Raw genomic sequence first — 25059 nt, 5'->3', positions numbered from 1 at the left:
AGTTTGTGGTTTTTTTTTAGCATCAGCTTTGCTGTGTTATTTACAGGCTTTCTTTCTTTGTCTATTGACAGGTATTTAATTAGTCAAGGAGCACATGTAGGAGCTGTAAATAGTGAAGGAGACACTCCATTAGATATTGCTGAAGAAGAGGCAATGGAAGAGCTGCTTCAGAATGAAGTAAATAGACAAGGTAATACAGAAGGGTGGTTGTATTTATGGACACTAAATGTATTTTTGAAAACTTGGGCTAAATTGTGGCTGTTGAAGTATATTTATTTTCTTAAGAGAGTTGGTCAGTATAGAATGTAGAGTGTTTAAGTGTCTATCTCTTAAATCAGATTTACATAATTTAACAGTAAACTAGTAATTGTTTCAGGCTTTGCCCAGTTTTAATTTATATGCTTAAACTCATTTAATGCCCAAAGGAATTGGTGAAAAGAAACTGGAAGACAAGATCTGTAGGGAAATAAGAGATACCTGCTGATACACAGAAGTAGACAGTGGATTTGCAAAGGCTTTGATTCAGTTAATTGGTAGTGTTAACAGAAATTTGATTAGCACTTTTTATAGTTAACACACAATGAACATCAGATTAAGACAGTTGTGTGTATTTTTTGTCTGTATTACCATTTCTCTATTTTAATTAGTTGTTCTCTTTTTTAACAGTACTGTCAGTCTTGCTTGAGAGTTGCTTCTGGAATGCACCTCAGCCTAGATTTTTTAAGGTTGTTCTTGAAATACTTGGCTTTACTGATGTGTGATACTAAATGACCGCAGTAGCTCTTTATGAAATTGGAATTCTTTGGGGAATTAACTCCTCCAGAATCTCTCTTTTTTATGTTAGTGCTTTTTTAAAAAGAAATATTTTATTATATGGAATTTTACATACATTTTTATAATGCAGAGATTCAACATCACTAATTACAACACTAATTTTTATTCTTTTGGAAGTTTAGTTAAATTATTTTGAACAACCCAGTTGTAAAATTAGCATAATGCCACAGCACTGAAAATTTCAGTGAGGTTTACATATTTCACAATTGAAGCTTACTGTAAACTGTCTACAGTACTATCTTTATAAATGTGAGAAGAAGGTATGTGTTCCCACAATGTAGGTATTAGCTTCTAAGGTTATTTTAAAATACTAAAGTTGGTATGGACAACCTACTTTCCTTCCTCTTGCATTTTTATGGCAGTTGATTTGCTTGCTTGTTTCATGGAAGCAGGGAAGAAGCTATGCGTTATCCCTCCTTCTAAATTTGTGTTTGAAGACATAGGAACTAAGGGCTTTTATATGCAGAGATAAAATCAAAGGAAGTATTTCATGATTGAGGATGAGAATGGAATAGAAAGAATATGAGTCTGGATGGGAACTTACAGTGCATCTTACTAAATCATGAGATAGTCGTCTCAGCAATAATGTTTTAATTATGTACCTTTGATGGCATCCTGGCTTGCATGTAGATATTACATAAATTTGTATATTAATGTTACATTTAAAAGGGATTATTTAGTCATTATCAGAATCACTTAAAAAGTGTGTAATTGTGTGTGTTGTGGCTAGAGAAGTTACTAGCTCTAAAATAGGAACCTAATTGTTTCTCTTAATGTGCAGTTAACAGTGAGGCATTGTGACAGTTTTATGTTCGGCTATACATATAGCTGAATATAATTATCCCTCTAGCAGTAAGATAATTTGTATTTCTTCCATATGAAACATTCCTTCATATCAAATAAAGCATTGCCACAATTTTGATAATGCAAACTAACAGTGGGGTCTGTGGAATGATCAGCCCTGCCTCAGTGTTAAGGATAATGGAAGACCAGCCTATTTATTTTGAAAATAAACAAGCCTAGGTGACAAAATAGCCTATCTCTGTGTAGATAAAATATGCAGTGTGAAAATGAAGTAGGCATTTTCCATAACATTTTTGCCTCGAAACCCTTACATGTATTTATTCCTACATTCACTGTAGTTTCATTTTTGTGTTGCAGCGTTAATGCTGTAAATTTGGCTTCCTTCATAATTCGCAGTTGTCAGAGTTGTTTGGTAGCAAAAAATTGCTTGGAAAGATTGGTCAAGTTCATTGTAATTTAGATTTAAGTGATGATACTTGATGTTTGTTCCTGTTAGGAATCCAAGAAGAATCACTTGTTATGTTTCCTTTTTTGCAGCTTTTGCAGGCCTTATGTCTTTATAGGAAATGTCAAAACAGACTACTCAGCTACTCAGCATTCTGTTAATCATCAATTTGTGCTTATGCCCAATTTTTGGCAGCTATCATGCTGTATTTTAAGGACATGTCTTATTACAGGAGAAAATGTGGAAGTCTCTAGAGACACTAAATGCACAAAAAATAAATCATAGAATACAATGCAGGCTTAATAAAATGAAGTATCTACAATGCTTCCTCGTCCTATTTTAGTTTTCAGGCTCCAAGGTCTGATCTGACTAGTGAGGAGATGGTCACTGATCTAAAATAATCTTCTTGTTATTCAAGTTCTATTGTATTGAGTGTTGGCCGTTAAAGAATAAAGATTTCTAGTATTATTATCCAGTATCTGTTTTTCTTTAGTCATTCTGATCCCCACATGCTGCACCTCTAAATTGCACCAAGGGCCAGGTGCCTTTTCGTGTGTCCTCTTGTATCGTGCTGAGCAAATAGCTTGACTTGACATAATGGACTGTGCAGGAATTGTGAACTAAGAGAATAGGTATCCTGTAATTGAAGCTATACCACTGATAGGAAAATATTTTTCTACCCTAATCTTCAGTGGCGAATTATTGGCTTAATTATTTTTTAAACTTAAAACCTACCTTTGTTTTGTAATTTGTGAGTGGGTAAATTACATGCTCAAGTAAGGTATAAAGGTTTTTTGACCCAGTTACAAACACTTCACAGATAACAAAATCAGGTGTTTTATGGAAATTATCCAGACTAATGCTGAACAGCTGCTCTGTTTGCACTCTATATGGTTAAACTGTTTTGTGTGTTATAAAAAACCCTTTATCAAGGACTTGTTGCTCCTCCATATGACTAGTATCTTTTGCATTGGTCAGTCCCATGTATATCTGGGGGCCACTGCATTTCTTAGAATAATTTGGCTTCATCAAAAATACTGTTTAGTTTCTCATTGTGACCTGTCGTGTTTCTACTCTGCAGTGTTTCAACACTGAGTTGTGGAAGTTATTTTTTATCAGTAAAGTTTTCATTTGCACTGCTGAAAACCAGCAGACTTGAAAGAGATGTGGCTTTAGTCTTGGCCAGCCATGGCCATTTTTAAGCGTTTTCTCTCCTCAGGGCTTGAGTGGGGTTACGTATAATGGTTTGAAGTGACTTTTTTAGCTGTTGATCATCAGATGTCCTCTTAAAATTATTTTTAACTGCTTAAGCAGTTATTTTGAATTATGGGAAACATTCTCAGGAGGTGAGTTAGTGGAGAGAGGTAATGTGAGGTGAACCAGGGGTTTAGTGGGGTAGCTATTTCTTCAGTAACTACCAGAGTGGTCACTCCTCCTGTTCCAAGGAGAAACACATGTTCTTCATTCTTAATTATAGGTAACGTAAAAAGACTCTCCCAGATGTATTGCTTAACTCAGATTTGTTTATGTGGATAAAATGCGAACTATTACATTTGTATATAAACATTCACTTCATGAAGTAAAAAGTAGGTTGATCTTTCCTGCAGTATCTATAAAACATGCCTTTATATGGCTGAGTTGTCCTGAAACAATGATTCAGCAGTTAAATTTATGCTGAATTTTCATTAAATTCTCACTGAATGGTACACTGTTTTCAGACCTGTTTGGGGCTGTTGAGTAACACTTGTTGATCAGAAAAAAGTAGAAGCATTTAGCAACGAATTATTAATAAGTTGTTAGGCTGCCAGAAGTGTTAAGCGTACTGGTGGTGTGACCGAGTGCTCTGGCTGAGGCTGAGCAGGGAGGCAGCGCATTGCCATCTATGGGCCGTCGGGAGAAAGGGTTGCAAACAGATGATGTGCATTTTCTTTTCCACTAGTCTGGACAACAAAAGGAAAGAGATAGGCCCATACAAGGTATAATAAAGGCTGTTTACATTCCGTTTTCTGTAGTTAATAATGGGAATTGTATTTATTTTAGAGCACAGCTTTTTTCTGTGCCACAAAGTTTAATTCCCATTTTCACGCCAATTATTAATGTAGAATATTTTATTTAGATTGGCAAGATTCTGGTACTTTCTTCTGTTGAAATACGATCTGAAATTTACTGTCTTGTAAAATAATGTATTGATACAGCCATTACTCCTCTGCAACCATTATATTTTGTTTGGGCTTCAGAAATGCAATAGTTTGTTACAGTAATGAAAGTCTATATTGAGTATTAGTATTAGCAATGCAAAAGCATTGCTATTATGAGATAATAACCTGGGTCCTTAGGCCTGTCAGGAAAGTAAGCTTAGATGTGACCCATTAGAAGCTCAAAAGATCAGGGTCTCTAATGAGTTTTTTCTCTGTTCTTCCTTTATACAAAAGTGCCTCAGAACAAACAGCTATGTAAATGACAGTTTTACACTGATAGGAATTTTTTCAGATTCTTCAGGTGGAGAAGGTTACTCATGCTGATAAGGGGATTCACAGTTGGACTTTGAGCATGCAAAAAGGGAATGGACATAAATGTGACGTAAGAGATGATCAAACATACACTATTTATTTATATAGTAGTATTTTGCAGGCAGCACTGATGTGTAAATGACTGTATTCTAGAATATTGCCCAAGGATCTGCTGATCACTGCTGTGTCATTCAGAAAGGTGAGCAGATGCTCAGGCCCATGAAGTTAGTAGTTCAGATATCAGTATGTAGGAGCTTCCTGAGGAATGAGAATATGTGACTATCAGTGTATTATTGATTTAGAGTTCTTGGTCTTCACTCTTCATATTTGTCATACTTGGAAAGTTTTTCAGCTTTTTCCTCTGCTGAGTCCTTCAACAGCCTTGTATGTCTTCCTGCATCTTGGAGAGTCAACATCCAGATTATAGTTTTTCATCAGTTTCTGATAAAAAGTAATTCTATTCATTTTTTTACCTAAATTGTCAAGATTAGAATTGTTCTGCTGGGCAATTAATTGAATGAATCTACGAGTTCGGTCAAGTCCTCAGAACACTGACTGTTTAACTTGCTTCAATTACTTTATGGTACTTAGTGAAGTTTTATCTTTTGATTGTCTTTAGCATAAAGTTTTACAGTATATATCTCTCAAGTACCTGCATACCAATGTGTAAGATTAGAGAAATCACATACATAAAAACATTTTGTTGATGGTTAGGCCACAATTTTCTGATAGAGGTCAACCAGGATACAGTTTGTGCTCTTGATGATCAGAGTTTCTAAATTGCTTTTCTTTATGAGTTGTCACCATTCAGCCATCACAGATAGAATTATGCTCATGCGCAGTTCTTTTCAAGATTTCTTTCCTGCTATGTTTTTAAGTAGTATTTACAAAAATGCTTGAAAATAATGTGTTTGTATTACCCATTCAGGGTCTAGAATTTATTCCCATTTGTTTAACCTGATGCATATACTTGTAGGTATTATGATGGTGAACTGTGTTTCTCCCTTTCCATCAGCATATAATTTTTTCGTGAGACATACTGCAAAAAGTTTTCAGTGTTCTGGATTTTTTTTTAGTAGAGCTATGAAGTGCAATATCCAAAGTGTTGTCTATTTGTGTATAAGGTTTGTGATTAATTCTTTAGACAGTATAAAAGGTATAGCTCCATCTTGTCATTAGTTTAAGAAGCAAGATTGTTTCTCTTCCCATACTTCAGCTGTTTTTTACTGTATACAGATACCTCAACACAAACTTATTTTTTGGTGCTTAGAAAATTAAAACAGAATTTTTCTCTTTCTTTTAACACATCACTTCAGTGGTTATTAGTGTGATGGTAGACATAGAAGAGTTTTAGTAGATTGATTATTATTATTATTTATATAGTACTTTGTCCACCTAGACCCTCCTTTCGTTATAAAAGGCATTATGCAAGTTGTCTTACAATATTGAATGTTTCTATAACCTTGGAATTCATCTTCAAAAAAATATTCATACCCAACTCTGAACATTATTCATATTTATATTTTTTTACCGTATCATATAAATGTGACATCAAATTTGTTATATAAATGAATTGTAGTATTTGAACTAAAATACTTTGTGTCTTCTCTTCCTTTCTCCCCCTCTCTGTCTGAATTAGGGGTTGATATAGAATCAGCTCGAAAAGAAGAAGAACGAATAATGCTAAGAGATGCAAGACAGTGGCTCAACAGTGGCCATATAAATGATGTCAGGCATGCAAAATCGGGTGGTACAGCACTTCATGTGGCTGCTGCCAAGGGCTATACAGAAGTCTTAAAGTAAGTGTGGTTTAACTTCTTTATATTTTATTGTCTTGATGTAATGCTGCTTGGAATTGGGCACTTCTAACTTTTAGAGAGTGTATCTTGAAAATCCCAGTCTCTCTAGAACAAGCTATTCTCAAAGCTTGATTTTATGTTTTCAAGCACTCATAAATCATGATGTGGTTAGCTTTCTATTCTAAGTCATTCAAAATATGAATACAGTATATTTGTCGAGCCTAAATACTTATTGTAAAAGAAGAAAGTTGATTAAAAACTTGCCCTGTTTCTAAAGGCAGCTATGTAAACAAGCTTAAGTTTTTATAATGCCAGTTAGCATCCTGGTTGGTGCATATTTTCAGGACACCATATACATTTCCGTAAATAAAGTAGAGTTTGTAATTCAGGCTAAACATTTTTACACTTGAAAACCAGATAATTTAACTTTGTGTTTTGATTATGTTTTTAAGTCATGACTCTTGAAATCTTCCCTGGAAAGCTTTAGGCTTCAGATGTCCCCTAATTCACAGCTTTTCATAATGTAATATCAATGCATATCGTAACATATTTAATTTCTTTTTCATCAAAGCTCCACTTTTATTGTAGTAAAGCATAGTTAGTAATACATTGCTTTAACGTGGTTGTAAATTTATTTGCCTGCTTTAGCAAAGCTAAGAGATCTTACAAACTGTAGCATGAGTGAAAATGAGCACACATCTTGACTGTGAGTATTGGTGCCTTTAAAGTCTGCAGAGCAATTTATTGAGTGGGAGTTCTGTTTCAAAAAACCCTGATGCTTCAACATGATGAAGACAAACTATTCCATTGAAAAAGAGGAATTTTTGTTTTAGAGTAGCAGGTGTCTATAAGAGAGTTGTATCTATAACTGTTTGGGTGTTTTTTTAGCTCCCTCAGTTATTGTAGTTTTTGTGGTCCAGTCTGTATATTGCTCCTAGGAGAGGCAAAACCTATGTGCAGTCAATTTTTATGATTACTTGAAATTATCAAAAATATGTGCTCTGTATTGGATGCAAGATTGCAAGATCTGCAGCTCAGCATGTGTGAAGGTTGACTCATTGGAGGATATTACTATAAGTAAGCTCTTTAGAAACGGAATTTTTTGAAAAGATTGTTCTTAATTGATTTTTAACAATTATGGACAGTGGTTCAGACAGCTCTTAGCTCTTTACATAATATTACTTGTTAGGTTAAGTGTCCTTTGTCACTGTGATGCTCCCTGAGAACCGTGATGAATGTGAGTGTTGAATGAAGGCAGAACAGTTGTCTCTTTAAGGAGCTCTGCTCCCTCTCAGAGAACAGTTGAAGCATGTAAACACTAGACTTTTTGCAAAAAGTTAACGACAGGAAGTGAAAGTTTCAATAAGCTAATTTTAGAATGGAAGGAGTTTTTAATAGTTTACTAATAAGAACACAGTATCTAACAATTTTTTACATTTTACTACTTTTCCTTAAAAAGCCTTTTGCCTATTACTGCATGTACAGAGAGAATATCTAACTGTAAAAGCAATGGTCTTTGGAGAGGAAGTGAATAGAGAAGAAAATGGAAAACACTGTTTTTTTGAATTTTCCTTAAGATATGTATACACACCTGCTAAACAATGAAAAGGCAGATGTTTCTGTGAGAAGTAAAATTAATCAATTGTCAGTAGCCCAACTAAAATATCTTTGAGAAAAGAGAAGAAAGTTATTACCATAGAGCAGTTCTAAAATTTTAATGAAAATTTATTTATGCATGTCAGCAGTGTCAAGATCTATTTATTTTAATTTCTTCAGGCTTTTAATACAGGCTCACTACGATGTAAATATTAAAGATTATGATGGCTGGACACCACTTCATGCTGCTGCACACTGGGGTAAAGAAGAAGCATGTCGCATTTTAGTGGAAAACCTATGTGATATGGAGGCTGTCAACAAAGTGGTAGGATTTTTATGTAATCCTTGTCAAGATACAAAGTTCTGGTCTCTAAAGTGACTTTAGAAGCCAGGGTAAGAAAAGTGATGATAAACTGCTGTTTACTGTACATGGAGCTTTATATAATGCATGTGTTGTCAAAACAGCATGGTTGTGTTCAGAACTAAATTCTCTGATTGTCTAAATTATTTTCCGGACCAACTTTATGCTTAGTTCTGTATTAAATGATCCATTCACTCTTTGACATGAAAATTCATAATTGAAAGAGTTTGTTGGCATTTCAGAAGTACAGAATTAGTGACTTGGTAGATTTAGGCTTTCATTTGATTGCTGAAGGTAATGATGATAGCTTTAGGTAGTGTTTTAAATCTTTGTGTTGGTATATTGAAGAGTTGTCACTATATTATGCTGATTTGGGTGTGGTGGAAGAAACTCTGGACCCCCTGGACATAACCGGAATGCTTTCTAAGCTCTATTTCTTTGACTTTTATGCAATGGCCTGTGTAGCTTGCTGATCTTGCTCCCAATAGACACAAATATGTTCATGAGTTCACATAGCCATCAAAAGGATCCAAACCTTTTCATTCAGCCATGTAAGTGCTCTCATTCTTCTCTTCATAGTGTGTTTTACAGATAGATTCTGGTCTGCTTCCAATTTATGTGTTAGATTTTTTTACTGGGGTTGTGAAAATGTAGACATTATACACTAGAGAGCACTCTCATAAAAGTACGTTCAAATCCACTGGACAAGAATAAGGAAAAAGGAGGCATAGAGACATATCAGGGTTTTGAGGTTTTTTTGTATATGGATTCGTCTCTGCAAGCTAGGAAAGATTGCCTGTTTTTAAGTAAAGTCTGTTTTTTGCTTTTGGAGAAACGAGAGTTGAAAACTCTGGACTCAGAGAACTCAGCCATTATTGTTTAGGCACATTACTTCAGCTATCAACTGTTGCAGAGTTGGGTTTGAGATGTAACCTTCCAACTGCAACAGTTTTCTGCAAAGTGGCGTTTTGTGGTCATAGTAGGTCTAACTACCAAGTACTAGCTACCTGAATAGAAGGCCATATTAAAAACTGTAGTTATAATGCAAATACAAATTTGTGACAATCATTCACGTGGCAGAAGACCTCAAGCTGTTTTGGCTAATGCTTGTTGAAAGGTGCACATGCTTCTGTCGTATGATCAGAAATAATGGTTTAAAGTTTCATCCTTTCTAACTAGATAAGATAGTCTTCACAGTGTAATTAGGAATAAGTTTGCCTTTAGTTAACATTTTGAGAAACTGAAATAAGCACAGACAAACTGGAACACCTTTCATTATTTTTATAAGCTGCTGTGGACACTTTTAAATGACAGCTCTGTTTTTATTACTGGTTATTGTACAGAAATATTTCCTAATTTGATCTTGTCATGGTCCCTCCAGCATCTCAGTAAGCCCACCCAGCATGTTGATGCAGCTTCATTTATGCCAGTAAATATACAACTTTGCCTAGATTCCAGCCTTCAAGTATATGTCCCATGGAAATCACCCTGAGAAGAAATAGCAAGTGGTTTTAGCAGATCTTTTATAAAATAGAATGTAAATTGTAAAATACAGTTTTGCTGTAAAATGTGAACGCATGACTGCTTAAATTTAGTGCAACTCCCTTAAATCATTAAAACTTCAAAAATCAAGCTATATGTGATAGTCTAAGATGGGTAGGATACTGAACTGTTCAGATCCATCCATTCAACTGTCATTGTGAACATTGTTTGGCACTAATACTGTGAGATTTTATTCATCAATCTACTTTTCATTCATGGTGTTCTTTTTTTCCTTTAAATGACAGTAAAATTTTGTCATGTCTTAATAACTTAAAAATGTGTTTACTCATCAGGTATAAATGTTTTTGTTTGAATTTCCCCCTGCCCCCCCACCCCAAAAAAAAGGAATATTGCAAAATTGTTTTCTAGTACTGACAGACTAACAGTTTGCAGTAGAGCTTGATTCATATTTTCCAATTTCTCTCTAAATGTTCTCCTTAACCTGCATCATCATGTGATGAGAAGACATTGTAGTCTGATACATTTAAAGTCTGTTGTACAATTATGGTGTTTTACTTATTCCCTTCTCCAGGGTCAGACAGCGTTTGATGTGGCAGATGAAGATATTCTAGGATATTTAGAAGAGTTACAAAAGAAGCAGAATCTGGTAGGCCTTGTGCATATATATATATGTGTATATATATATATATATATATATATATGTATGTATATGTATGTATGTTGCATTTTAATATACATATGATTATGGTATCCAGCTCAGGACAGGATATAAATTAAAAACAAAATTCTGAATTCAGGGCTTCAATTCAGGTGATGCCACAGTGATCTCCAAATGTCTTATATGCCCCTACTTGGCCACCTGTGGCCAAAAAAGCTTTGGAAGAAAAAGGCAATCTACAACTTGTCATGTCCAGTGGGCATTTTATGATCTGAGGTATCAACAATGAGCATCTTACTTGGAATAACAGTTTCTATGATTTTTAGAGCTTCATTCTTTGAAAGTTTTTATGCATTCTAGTGTTTGTAGTATTTAGAGATTCCCCTCCATTTGTTATTTTATCACACTGGTGCTATTCTAAGAATTAAACTGCATCATTCTCTGTTTTGAAGCTTCATAGTGAAAAACGTGAAAAGAAATCTCCCCTAATTGAATCCACAGCCAACATGGATAATAATCAGACACAGAAAACATTTAAAAAGTAAGTAAAAATAAAAAAAAAGATAAAGTCTTTAAAAAGATGACTTTACAGGCTGTCACGAAGTCTTACTTAACAGGCTTTATAAATTTTTCGGTACTTTAATAAATACTTCTCTTTACAAACACAGTAAGGAGACACTGATTATGGAGCAAGAAAAGAATGCCTCCAGTATAGAGTCTCTGGAGCAAGAGAAAGCAGATGAAGAAGAAGAAGGAAAGAAGGATGAATCCAGTTGTTCTAGTGAAGAGGAAGAAGATGATGACTCAGAATCTGAAGCAGAGACAGGTATATTTTTGGAGCATTCCATTTCATTAAATATTTACTTTATAAATGTACATGTTTAAGATCACATGATACAGAGTTAAGTATTTTACATTTCACTTATTCCTCTGTATTTTACTAAGTTTCCAGTTATTTTAAAGTAAGCTTATATATGTCTAAAGTTGAGTCATAACAGATATATCAAATGGATGTCTTTACTGGTTGCTACTTAGGTTAAAGCTATTAGCCAGCTTACTTGACTGGCTGCTTAACCAATAGATGTTGCTAATTAGATAGATAGAACAATATAAGCCTGAAGTAACATGTCAGAAATACTAAAAAATTCAGAAGATCAAATTAGAGAGGAAAACTTTGAAGCAGTATTTGCTGGTGGAACTAGTACAGAGATTGTATCAGCAGAAGTGCAAATATTCTCATGTGTTCTTGAGAGAATGAAGTAATTACCAATTAATCTGGCTCAAGTATTTATAAAGTAGTAGTACATATAATTTCAGTGTGTACTGAAAAAAACTTTAAAATGTATTATTTTAATTTTGCCTGTTATTTCATATATAACTTCAAGAGAAAAGTTATTTGAAAAGTTTTGCATTGTATGCACATTACTCTCTATTTTTCTCTTCAGAAATGGAATTAGTGGGTTGTTTTTTTCTTGAACAATTATCAGAGTAGCAAGTACTGATAAAAGAGCAACATCATGTATTTTCCTTTCAAACCAGAGAATAACTATCTGGCAATAAGTGTTTAAAGAATAAGTTTAAAGAATATTAGAATTGCAATGCAGCAGTACAATACTTAGACATGGGATTCATTAGAAACAGCTTGTTAATATGTTATGCATAAACTTTTAAAAATAACTGGGTTTGGTGAGCTGTTGGTTTTCATTTTAATACATTCTAATTTCTTCACCTGAAAAGATAAGACTAAATATGTATTTTAGAGCTAATAATCTGCCGTAAGCATTTAATGTAGGTAGAAGTAAAAATAATTTGCAAAACCAAACTTTCTATTATGGTTTAATTTTTTTTTTTTTTTTTTTGTAGTTTGAAATAATCTAGCATTTCAGTATTAAGCTGAAAAAGCGTCTGGCAGACTTTTTAATTACTTTTTTACCTTGGTGTACTTAAATCCATTATTTACTGAGCGTTGCTAAACTCAAACTACTTATAATATATAACATGTAGTAATTTCTCTGTCACTGAGCTGACTATAATGTCTGCTGAACTTTATGACTCTGGTAACTGTGTTCTCTTCATTGCCAGTAGTTTGTGCCAGGAAAATTTGACTGTGACACAAGAATTAATTTATGTAAACTTTGAGGGTTTTAATCTCAACAAGGCTTTATCATACTTTATTTGGCAAGATAGACTTGAAGCTTTTCCCTGTAGAGCTACATCTCTTAAGTTCTAAGATTTTACTTTCCGTTTTTTTTTACCATTATTCAGCTTAAGGTAGTGAAATATTTTTCTAGTGAAAAATATTATTGTTATAAGGATCGTTCTGGTTGTGAAATATTTTAACAGTGTTCAGTATTCTGAAATACTGGAAATGATGACTTTGAATCTTTCGGGATAATTAAAATGTTTTCCTATGTTTTTGTTTCATTGGTTGCATGAGAATATAGTTTAAATATAAATACACTTCTATCTGTGAGACCATGAAGGGAAACATGAATATGAAAGTAGCATATTGGAAAGGACAGGGAAACAAGATAAAAAATAAAATTTTCATCAGTTCATGTTTTGCAACTTACTTTTTTTGACATACTCTAATTTTCTTTTAATTAGTCCATATCGGCTCAGTCATGCATACAAGTGTGTTCTTGCTGCTCTAGAAAAAAATTCAGAAACCAGTTGTGAAAAATCCATTTTTCTCCTTCCATACTTTCACTCCTGATAACTTTTTCTGATGCCTTGAGATGTCACCTAGAGCAGAGGCTGGACAGTGTTACAGGAATAAAGTAGGTACTTATTAAAAGGCCTTCCAAGGATACACCTTGGGCAGTACAAGAGCCCAGCCAAGCCTACACCCAAGATGGACGACAGGTCACGAATTTTTAGACTTTTATAACTTTTGGTCCATTTACATATTCGTGTCAATTGTCCAATTAGAGCTTCAGGTTATGAAGTCCCATCCACCCAGATTGCTCACCTCAATTCTCTGTTGTTTATAACTTTTGGGGCTGAAGCTGCAATGGTGTTCTTGGTTCTTAGGCTGGAAAAGGATTGTTTTGTCTGACTAAACTTTGAGGAGAACGTGCTGATACTTTATATGAAGTTCAGAGTTATATCCTCATGCAGTACAGAACCTGGAAAACTGAAATCTAAAGCTTAAGGAATAATTTCTGTGTATTTTAAAGATATATTACTTACAAATTTTTATCAGATCTGCCTGTGTATCATCTCAAATCATACCGTCAGTCCACATTGCCTTGTTCAGCTTTTTGTCACCTAGAATTTCACCACCATTTTTTTTTTTCTCTTGTGTTCATAAAGAACTTCCCATACAGGGCTGTTGATCGTGTAAGCTATTTATATTTGTATTTATTTTGTATAATACCATGAGTTACACACTGCATGAAAACCTTCTATACTTTCTAACTTAATTGCTCCTAGGCTGTATGGGTCACATAGATGGAAAGATGTGTCTATAGTAAGGCCAAAACCAGTGGGGATTGAACTCCATGTTGCTTCATATTGCACTAATAGATAGGAGGCAACATCCAAGCCCAAGCAATGTGCAGTTCGAATATATGAAAGAGAAGCAAGGTGTAACTTTATGAAGCTCAAGCAAAAGCAGTGACAGCAGTTGTTGTATCTCAATCATGACACTTTCTGTGTGTTTGTGTAAGAAGGGTTAAGGTTCATGAGCCATGGACAGAGGAAGGAATTTGGACAAAGCAGAAGAGATTAGGTAGGCAGACAGTGAAATGTAGGTAAGAAAAACAAGAGACAAAGAAGGATTTAAGCAAATAGAAAATTGGTGCTCTGGAAGGCAAGTCCCTGCCTCAGCTCATTCTGGTGACCAGAATTCCTGATTGGGTTCTCTGTACAGTTAATTATTTCTTTGAACTCAAACACGCATAGTTATCAGGGAATAAACGTTTCACTTTGAATTAGCACCTGCCTTCTGCAGTTTGAAATAGCTATTCCAGAATCACAGAATCAAAGGATAGTCAGGGTAGGAAGGGAGCTCTGGAAATCGTCAAGTCCAACTTCTCCTGCCGAGGCAGGGTGACCTAGAGCAGGTTGTGCACAAAAGCATCCAGGTGGGTTTTAAATGTCTCCAGAGAGGGAGATACCACAACTTCCCTGGGCAGCCTCTTCCAGTGCTCTGCCACCCTCAATGTTCTGCTTCATGTTGAAGTGGAGCTTCTTGTATTTTAGTTTATGGCTATTACTCTTCTTCCTGTCACTGGACAGCACCAAGAGGAGTCTGGCACCATCCTTGTCATCTGCCTTTGAGATATTTATATACATTAATGAGATTAGATGAAATGCTAACATATCTCTTACTGTTACAGTTTTTGTGGTCATTAGCCAGCTGCTAAAATACAGGCTGTGTGGGGAGACTGAAATCTCTGTCTCCAGAGGTTTCCAAGATGTGACTCATCAAAACCTTAAGCAACTGATTCATAGGCAGTATTGACCCTCCTTTGAGCAGAAGGGTGAATTAGGTAATCTCCTGAGTCACTTTGAACCTGAATGATTCTGTAGTTCTGTCTCTTCATCTCTGACTGGTAACACCTGATGAATACAAAAAAAATTGTTATATGCACAACCGTTTAGAAGAAAATGGTGGACCTAGCTAAGATGTAGATTGGGAGTGAGGGAGAAAATACTGAGGAATAAATAAAAAAATGCTGGTCATAAAGTTAACTGTCAAATTTAGTGGATAGAAATTCAGCTCAGTGTTGTAAAGGTGATGAAATTGTGAAAGAAAAATGAAAATTAAAAACTTGTAAATATTTTGCAGATAAGACCAAAACCTTGGCAGCTAATAATGCAAATACCACAAGTACACAATCAGCATCAGTAGCTGTGATGGCGCCTTCAGTAGCTGGTGGCCAAGGGGCACCTACATCACCTGTTAAGAAGGTAAAAGAAAATACCTTTTTATTTGCTATTATCTTGTAATCTTATGATTTTCTCTTTCTTTTTTTTTCTGTGTAAGTATATCTTTTTGGATTCTAGTGTAAGTATTAGATTTGGTTAACCAGTGAATTGATAAAAATATGCACAGATTCTTAAAATACTTTCTGTTCTTCCCCAGAAACTGTTAATTATTTTTAAATTTTGAATGTCTTTAATTATGCACAGGGACCTAAAATACAGAACTATTAAATAGTTAAAAGTAAAATCCTTCTGAAAAAGAAAAATTCTGTTGCACAGTGAGTGGAGTTCTTGTAAATCTTTTCTGTGTCAAACTCCTCCAGAATTTATAGACGCTGCAGTTCTAGTGTCTCACTATGCCTGTAGTTCTGGTGCATTTCATTCCAGAGAGACAAGCATGACTATGTGACTTTTGGGAGTCCCTTGAAGTATTCACCTAGTGCTTTGGCACAGAAGTTGAAAATTATACCTGAAATAAGAAGTAAAAAATTGTGTGGTTTTAATGTGGTTAGGACCTCATGGAAGAGCTAGATAATAGGGACACATGATTTATTCAATGCATAGCTCAAGGCCACACCTAGCAAAGCCATATTGCTTGCTGAAAGCTTTTATGGCTTGTAACTTTACAGGAAATGTTAATTTGGATGAACTTGAGTTTTACTTGGGATGGGGAAGATAGGTATGCCTGGGGAAAAAAATTACAGTAGATAAAAGTACATAGTCAGAAGTCAAACTTTTAGTGTATCGGAGCAAACTGGATAGTAAGCCATCAAATCTTCATTTGTCATTCATTACAACTTTTCTGTACACATCATCATCAAAGTGTAACCCCTGTACTGATGCATTTGAAAAGCATGTTCAGGAGAAGTGGTAACCATGATATACTGCAGCCACAGTAGAGAGAAAAGACATACTACTAGGAGATTCCTATAAAGTGTATTTTGCCTCTGGGAGCTTACTGGGGTTATACTTCCATATTCAAAATAGAACCTAATAGTGATTCATCTTACAAAGTATACTTTATTGTAACAGGTGCAGGTCTGTGATTTAATGATATGGGGGTGTTGTATTTTCATAAAAGAGGAAATAAGTTTGGTTTTAAGCTACATTATAGGCTTTTATAAATCATCTGTACATTTCTGATTCTGTTATGTAGAAAGTAATGGTTTATATTTTGGTCTAGGTAAAAAGTGCAGGCTGAAAATAAACTGTAGTTATCTTCCTATTACTATGTGAAAAGCTCAGGTCCTTCTGTAGCTACAAAATAAATGTACTTTATATCAAAATTATGATCTTGTAACATAGCAGGTACATGTGATCTAAAGGAGCAGTTACAGCTCCTATTGATAAACAAAAATGCTTTAAACTCTTTTCACCAATGAAGGTAATGCAGCACTCTGTGTGTGATCTTGCACCTGGCTTTTTGGGTCTGCACCATCTGATCTGCTGTAGCTGCACTTCTGCTTTTACATCATAGATGGCCAAACCAAGGGGTGCAGATGCACTATACTAAGCTAAAGTCAGGTTTCCTTCAGTCTGCATTGCTTTCAGTAATGCTGCTCTGTGACTGCAGGTACTGAAGGTAAGGCAAGTCTGGGAGGATAGCCATGCTAGTGTGGGACGTAATTTGGGGGATCTGAATGATACATGCTAAGAAGATAAGGAGTATATTAATGTGAATCTTCCAGTATTCTCAACAGTGTGAGGATTTAGGCCACGGACCTAGTAAGGTCACAGGCTTTGTTGTTCTTTTCTATGCAAGCTGTAATTCTGTCTCTGAATGAGCTAAACATCCTGTTACATTTAGTTGTAATCTGTTGCTATGGTTTTACATGTCTTACTGCTTTTTTGGTATTTTTGTGTTGTAATGAAGAGTTACCTAATACAAACCTAGGAACAAACTATATAGTGTTAAAACAACCTTCGGTTTCTATTTTCCTTCCTTTCAATCTTCATCTTTGTCTTGTCTTAATTGGCTTTAGTATGATTTCATTCCTCCTATCATGCCTGTCGTGGAGTCAGTAGATCCTGCATCATGGAGGCAGGGCTTGCGCAAAACTGGCATTGTTCTTGTGCCCAATAAGGGTGAAAAATCTATGGTGAGGTTCTTGTGTGCACAGGTTTATGTACAGGTTGCAAAATAACATATTTAATCAAAATGTTAATACCAGATTTGCATGTTTCTAAGTTTTTATCTCAAGTTCACAGCGTGTATTACAAAGTGTGTTTTTTTTGTAAGCTAACTTTTATAAGAGTGGTATTCCTTGACTGGTCTTACATTTCTGATTTCATTGACTAATTCAAGAGAAAAATGCATAGGTTGCTCCTCACTACAACTTCCCTACAAATTCAGCACTTACGATTATTAAAAACAGTTGTGTTCTTGAATCTTGGCAAGGAACTTGAATTACTACAGATAACATAAATTAATAACGTAAATTCATTTTCATGTGTTTTATAGTTTCCAGCATCTACAACCAAGGTTTCTCCCAAAGATGAAGAGAGGAAAGATGAATCTCCTGCTTCATGGAGGTTGGGTCTCAGAAAAACTGGTAGTTATGGTGCACTTGCAGAGATTACTGCTTCCAAAGAAGCTCAGAAAGAAAAGGACTCTGCAGGTGTTATGCGTTCTGCATCAAGTCCTAGACTTTCCTCTTCACTGGACAACAAAGAAAAGGTAATAATTTTCAGGATAAAACAACATTTTGAGAAATTAATATACCTTTCTTAGTATGGCTGTTAATCATGTATTATAGAAGTAAGATTTTAGTACACGTGTTCTTTACTAGAATTCCAAAAAGTTAAATTACAGGGCTTCTTTATAGTATCTCTCAAAGTGTAATGTGTTCCTTCAGTATCTGGTGACCTGGTGCATAAGTCTGGCATTTCGTTCCTTTTTAGGACTTGCAAAGCTAATAGTCATTTTTACAATCTGGAGACATGAGAGATTTTATAGCATTTACATCACTTGGAGAATTATGCTAAAAGAATCTTACAAATGAAAGAAGTCTCTTTTGTATTAATTTTCATTTCGTAGTGATTTTTTATTTTCAAAAATTGGTTCTGTAACTAAACATGGATACACTAAAGCAAATGTTGTTCAGGTAGCTGAACAAAATAGAACTTGTGCTTCTCTTTAAAATACAAATGTTTATATGATTTAAAGATTAAGAATAATAATGTACTGTACTATATAAAAATACTGAACCAGTTGCTTTCAAGAATCACTGTTGGAATTGTACTGCAGCAAAGCAGAAAAAAGAGAAATAAGTCATTAGCATCACTAGAATGGAAACATTTGCCGTTTCCTTTTCCTGTTGTAGTCTTTTATGATAGTTAACTAAAGCTTAAAACTCATTTGTATGATCAGGTCATTTGTATAAACAGTAAACTCGGCTGGAGTTGCCATAATGATGCTTTTCCACACAAGATAATCAATAATAGTAACAATTAATGAGAAACTAATGTCTTTCAGGAGAAAGATGGAAAAGGAACTCGACTTGCATATGTTGCACCTACAATACCAAGACGGCTGGCCAGTACCTCTGACATTGATGAAAAAGAGAACAGGTGACTATGAAAGAAAACAGGTTATATTTTTTTAATATAAAATTTAAATAAGATTTTAGAATGACTGACAAACTTTCACGTTTTAAAACAATGCTAATTTATAGCATTGTCTGGATATATAGATTATGCAGAAAACCAACAGTTTCCAGCTACAGAAGTGCTAACCTACATTTTCATACAAAAAGAGGTACATTATGATGGCCAAAGGTATCAGACCATAGAATACATATTTTCAAAGTTTTGTTTTATTTTGCCTTGTGCACCTGATTGCCTTACATATAATTTTGTGAAAGACTTCCTGTTGTCTGAACTTCAGATCTTGAGCTGACATTTTTATTATAAATTCAGTTTTTGTGTATCAGTTTTTGGGATAGTTTTTCTAAGTAGATTTTTGCAAGGTCATTCCTTGCTGCTATAAACTGTAGGAACAGCCTGGAAATTCCTTATGTCTGAAGTCATGTCAGCTAGTGATACATGTCAGACCCCTCAGGAACAGCTACTGCAAGCCTAGTTACACTGGTCTTAGAGTATCGTGAGTTCTAAGGCCTTGTCAGCTTTTAAACTTCTTATAACATCAAAGAATGAAAAATGTCATCAAATCAGCTATTTAAAAAGCCAAGTGGATTTCCTTTGCTGCACTGGATAATCTCAGGAGCAAACAGAAGAACGTCTTGTTCCTTTTTTGACAAAAACAAAGCTAGCAATGACCACAGATAAAAAGCAACAATTGATTTAATGTTGATTAAATCCTCTTTAGCAGTTTTCTTTTGATGCTGCTTTCTTCTTATGTTTCTAATTGTGTTAGTATGAATGTAGTATCTTTCCACAGAGGCTTGAAAATGATTGTCCATAAGAGCAGTTTTATTCCTTATTCAGTTACGTTTAAGTGTGTTATCCAGGATTTTAATTTGAAGCTCCTGTTCAACTCACATCAAAACCAGCCTTCTTTAATGTGAGTTTGCTAAACTAAAATCTCCTTTACAGGGATTCATCTGCTAGTTCAATACGTGGTGGCAGTTCCTACACCAGAAGAAAATGGGAGGAAGATGTCAAGAAAAACAGTTTGAATGAAGGTCCTACATCATTAAACACAAGTTATCAAAGAAGGTGTGGGATTTTCTCTTTTTTTTATCAAAATAGGCTTAAAAGTTAACAAGTACTGAATAATTTTATAAGGACAGTTTAAAACTGAACGGTGACATATTGCCATGTTCATAATAATTGCAAAGTGTGTATTGCAGTGGTTGTGCTGGTTTTAAACATGCATTTGTATGCTGATGAAATGGTTGTCCTGATTTTAAACTATGTAATTAAAGTTAGATGTTTTTTTTATCCTATGGGTTATTTCAGTTTGGAATTCATTGGATGCTTTCCAGATGAGTTCAGTAGTCAAAGATAATTATTTTAAATGTTGCAATGTTTCTGCTTGGTATATGAAAAGGGGGAAAACACTGTTTCTGTTGAATTCTGGTTATTGCACGACTGTCTTGGAGGTATTGGACTGCTGTCTTTAATTTTAAATTATCGCCAATACCTATGTTGAGTATCAGCATCATAGAATACATAGAATTCACTTAAATGCAAAGTAAATTACGGAAATAAGAGAATAATTCTCAGGTGTGCTGTTTCCTAACTTGCAGAATTTTCTCAGAAGGAATCATATGCTGCATATATAATACAAAATTAACTTTGCTGCATTTTGTAGTTTCAATTTGAGACAAATTCTTCATTGTAATTAGTGGGGAAATAAATAGCTAAAATGAATAGATCAAAGAAAAGAGTCAAATAACAGCTGCATATTGGCACGTGCTGCTGATGTACATGATACATACTTAGCATTTTTTTGAGTCTTGACATTGATGTTATCAGTAACCAGGCTGTCTCATGCAGCATAATGCTTATTTATTTCTTGTAAACCTTGAAGAGCAAGGGAAAAACCTGAGTGGGATGTTATTCCTCCTGGGAATGATTAAAGATTTTTTTTTTTAATGGGGTAGTGTATTTAATTGTGTTCAAATTAAAAGAGGAGTGATATTTATGACATTTTCTTTCCTGACAAGCTGTGCAGTAAGGTTCTGCATTTTCTGAGGTGTTCAGTGTGGGTGAAGCAGCAGTTTAAAAATGAGACATTCGGGGCCCTGTATGAATGCTTTAGTAGATGTGATCAAGACGTTCTTACATAAATGAGTGAGATTCCTTTCTATCCTGCTTGGTGAAGAAATGGTTGGGACTAAGGGACACTTCTGCTGCCCTCCAAAATCATAAATTAAAAGTCCTAGCCAAGGAAACAGTGGAAAAAATTTTTCTTTTGCACCAGAAGTTTCCAAGATTCAACTGAGGCACAGAATAAATGGGCAAAAATGTAATAGTTCATTCACAGCTTGGTGATATTTTAATGAGAAAATAAAAGTAATAAGTGCAGTCATTGTACATGTCTCTCCTTCAGTGGCTCCTTTGGTAGAAGACAAGATGATTTGATAAGTTCTAATGTTCCAAGTACTGCATCAACAGTTACCTCTTCTGCTGGTCCTCAGAAAACGCTGCCTGCCAGCACAAACACTACTACAAAGAGTACAACGGGTTCTACTTCAGCAGGCGTACAAAGCAGGTAATGGCACCAGGACATTTTGTTCCTTTCTTTTTGTCAGGTCTACTGTGTGCTTATGTATGTGCATGCGTTCTTGTTTAGTAGATCCTGGGGCTCTGGATTTTTTCACTTTACTGTTAAATTTGTTTTGATTTTATATAATTTGGCGCAAAAATTGTGAATGGCTTTCTATTGTAACATGAAAGCCATGTTGGTATAAAAGAATAAATCAAATGTTAGAAGGGTCTGAAGAATAAGAGTTCAATTATTGTGAACTGGTAATTCTTAATTTATTCAATTTAATAGCTCAAGCTGAGCTTTCATAGTAGAGACCTTTCTCAGTTTGCTTCTTAAAAAAAAATCCATCCCTCAATTTACATGTTACTAGTTGTTTAGTAAAGTGCTTTCATTGTTTAGCTGTTTCCTTTTCTCTTTTTTTGTGTTGCTGCTTGTTATGCTGTAGTACCTCAAATCGTTTGTGGGCTGAGGATAGTACTGAGAAAGAAAAGGACAGTGTTCCTACAGCAGTGACCGTTCCTGTTGCACCATCTGTTGTAAATGCTGCAGCCACTACCACAGCCATGACTACAGCTACTTCTGGCACTGTGTCCTCAACATCAGAGGTCAGGGAGAGACGGAGGTGTGTAAAGGTCCTAAGAGTAATGTTGCTCTTACACAAAAATTATACCTTTTTTTTTCATTATTTAAAGGAATGTGTTGGCTACCACAGATTTGAACAGTACAGTGGGTAAAGCAATGTTGTTTTCTTGCTGTGCATTGAAACAACTGGTACCGCAATTTACCTAAGAGCTTAGTACTAGTAGAGACTATTAACAAAATTTAAACTTTGATACTGTTATGTTTTTGACTGGCCTTGGGTTTTCATATGGTATATGGTATTTTCAGATCTATATTTCTCTTAACAGATTAAATGAGTCCTCTTAGAAATACCAGTAATGGAACTCTGTAAACGGAATGAAAAATAATTAAATTAGCAATTAATTAATTAATTGCTACAACTACATTGCTGCAGACTGAGGTTGTATGCCATTGGCAGTATGCTAATAAGTCACAGCATAGCATTTTTTCAATCATGTTGTATGCCTGCCATTACTGAGAAGAGAGTATTGAACCCAACACATTCTGTTTATTTCATTGCATGATTTAGGGTCTCTTCTACTTGAAACATAGTCATACAATTTTAAATTCAATGCTTTAAGAGCTATTCAGTATGAAGAATGAGTAAGAAGCTGATGTAAATCTTACTTTAAGAACATAGTGTTTTTTTCTGATTACAGTTATATGAAGGATGAGTTAAGATTGGTGCATATTTGTTTCCATAAAGAGTTGTTTCCTTCTGTTTATGGAAGCAAAAACAAGATTTCAAAAGATTGTTAATTTGTGTAAGCTTTCCCCTGTTCTTCTTTTCTGGGTACTTATAAATGTTTATCCTTTAACCCTCCTGCTGCAGTTCAGGTTTGTGTGTTGCTCCTGTAGCAGGTTTGAAATGTACTTTCTGTATCAGTGCCAGATATGTATATCTCAATATGTTCACAGAGGTAATGAAGCTGCTCCTTACTACAGGAGAAAATTGTATTCTTTTTGTTCACTTAAGGCAGCAGCATTTAAAGATTCCTTATAGAGGCCTAATGAGGGTACTCTGTTTTTTGTAGTCTTCCTTCCTACCCAAAACTGAGATGAAAAAACTTACGTGATACATGGATTATGTTTTTCTTATTCTCCACCATGATTCAGGAAGGGTCCACATGTGCTAACAATCCATTTCAATAACTACAGTAGTCAGAACCTGCATTTTCCATAGTGAAATTTGAACCAAATCCAACAAATGAAAAGCATAACCAACAAAATGTGCGTTTACTTGAAAATAATTCAGATTAGTTCAAATTCTAAAATTCAAATGCTACTTCAGTCTTATATGTGTTAGAAAGGCAAGGAACATTAGAATTAGGCTTTTGCTGTCTCGTTTGCTCTCCCTGGTTTGTGTATACTAATGTGCATATACTACATATGTTTTAGATACCTGCAGTTGGCCTGAAATGCCATGGTTTTCTGTGACTGGGCTGATGCATTCTTGATGGCATATTAGTATATCCATGAATCTTAGAAGTCAAAATTGGAAGAATTACTGCATTCATTTGAGAATGTAGTGCTCTAAAGATGAGCACATCTATCTGCATATATATATACATATATATAGATTTGTGTGTGTATCTACATATGTTTCTATGCACATGAAAAAAATATATATGAAATATTACATGCTATATATTTTCTTAAGTAATGAAGCTGGTTAATCTGTGTTTATCAACTGAAATTGATATTTAGAAAGTATGTTTGCAAGACCGTTCAAAGATAGTTGAAAAGTGAAGAAACACCAGTACATGCTTCCTTAATAAGGTACAAGTACTTTATTGATGAAGCACATAATGGTGTGTTCTTTTGTTACAGCTGAAGAAGCTATATTCTTTATTTGATTTTCAGGATTGGTAAAATCCTAAAAAAAAAACAAGGAAGAAACAGGGTAGGAAATTACAAACTTGAGTATTTAAGTTTTTGTATCATGAATAGTACATACAGCATGTGTGGCACATGCAAGAGATGCTAGGGAAGAGCACTTTCTACTTTTGACTGTAACTGCCGTGTACACCTGAAAAGTTGAGACTTTTCATTTTCTCTCAGTGCAATGAAAAATATTTCAGATTTAGTGGAAGGTAGGCATAGGTACAGTAGTTACTAAAAAGAAGGTTATGGGTAACAGTATTTAGCAATTTTAAGCCCTAAAGATAGCTAACACCTGCTCTGCAGTCAAGCCCTCCTAGCTAGGTGGTGGTTCAGGTCAAGTTAACTACAGCAACCTAATAGGAACTCTTTTCCTTGTGTTGATACAGCCTAGAGTTCTTGGGAAATGGAAAGTCAGTCAAAAATGCTGCTTGCAAGAGACCTGGATAAGGAAATCAAATTTACATAGTGTAGTTTTTTTAAGATGTGCCATAAGATGAAAGTAGTTTCAATATTTTTAAGTATAGCTGTTAGTTGTATTTTAATGAGGTAGAGCATAGGTTGTAATCTGTAGGTCTGTATAAATGAAGTTTCTTAACTCTTATGATTGTTTCAGAACTCTTTTTAGTATGTGCTAAGGCTACTAAATATATTATTAAGTGAGAAAACTGCTCTTTCCAAACATAAATTATTTAGGTGTTAATAACTGATGGCATAATCACTAGCAAATTATTGAATCCTTATCCAGTGACTCTTAACTAATGATATATAAAGAGAGACAGTCAGAAAATATTACAGAATATGATCTAAAGAAGCTCAGAGAGGTTTTAAACAGCCTTTTAGCAACCTTTTGATTTTGTTTTTTTCAATTTTTTTTTCATTTTTTCTAATTTTTAGCCAATTAAAGTATTTTAAAACTGTGCGAAATTATAGCAGCTTC

General features: G+C 34.7%; 1 protein-coding gene across 8 annotated transcripts in view; it reads left to right on the top strand.

Moving 5' to 3' along the window:
* The window catches only part of PPP1R12A (protein phosphatase 1 regulatory subunit 12A), a 116688-nt gene that overhangs the window by 65631 nt on the left and 25998 nt on the right, over positions 1 to 25059 (top strand). For 6 of the 8 annotated variants that reach the window (XM_021528060.4, XM_085568752.1, XM_085568754.1 and 3 more), the window contains exons 3-14: positions 72 to 190; positions 6233 to 6392; positions 8169 to 8313; positions 10424 to 10498; positions 10963 to 11051; positions 11179 to 11336; positions 15306 to 15427; positions 17904 to 18119; positions 18918 to 19012; positions 19997 to 20119; positions 21459 to 21620; positions 22063 to 22239. In XM_021528060.4, coding sequence (XP_021383735.3) covers positions 72 to 190; positions 6233 to 6392; positions 8169 to 8313; positions 10424 to 10498; positions 10963 to 11051; positions 11179 to 11336; positions 15306 to 15427; positions 17904 to 18119; positions 18918 to 19012; positions 19997 to 20119; positions 21459 to 21620; positions 22063 to 22239 — 1641 coding nt within the window. Of the gene's footprint in view, positions 1 to 71; positions 191 to 6232; positions 6393 to 8168; positions 8314 to 10423; positions 10499 to 10962; positions 11052 to 11178; positions 11337 to 15305; positions 15428 to 17424; positions 17542 to 17903; positions 18120 to 18917; positions 19013 to 19996; positions 20120 to 21458; positions 21621 to 22062; positions 22240 to 25059 lie in introns of all 8 variants that reach the window. The other 2 variants (XM_085568759.1, XM_085568755.1) reach the window with 2 other exon arrangements.

Source organism: Lonchura striata, chromosome 1A, assembly GCF_050655825.1.
Source record: "Lonchura striata isolate lonStrDom1 chromosome 1A, ASM5065582v1, whole genome shotgun sequence".
Taxonomy (NCBI): Eukaryota; Metazoa; Chordata; class Aves; order Passeriformes; family Estrildidae; genus Lonchura; species Lonchura striata.
Note: the sequence above shows the minus strand (reverse complement) of the source record. Positions and strands in the feature narration are given on the sequence as shown.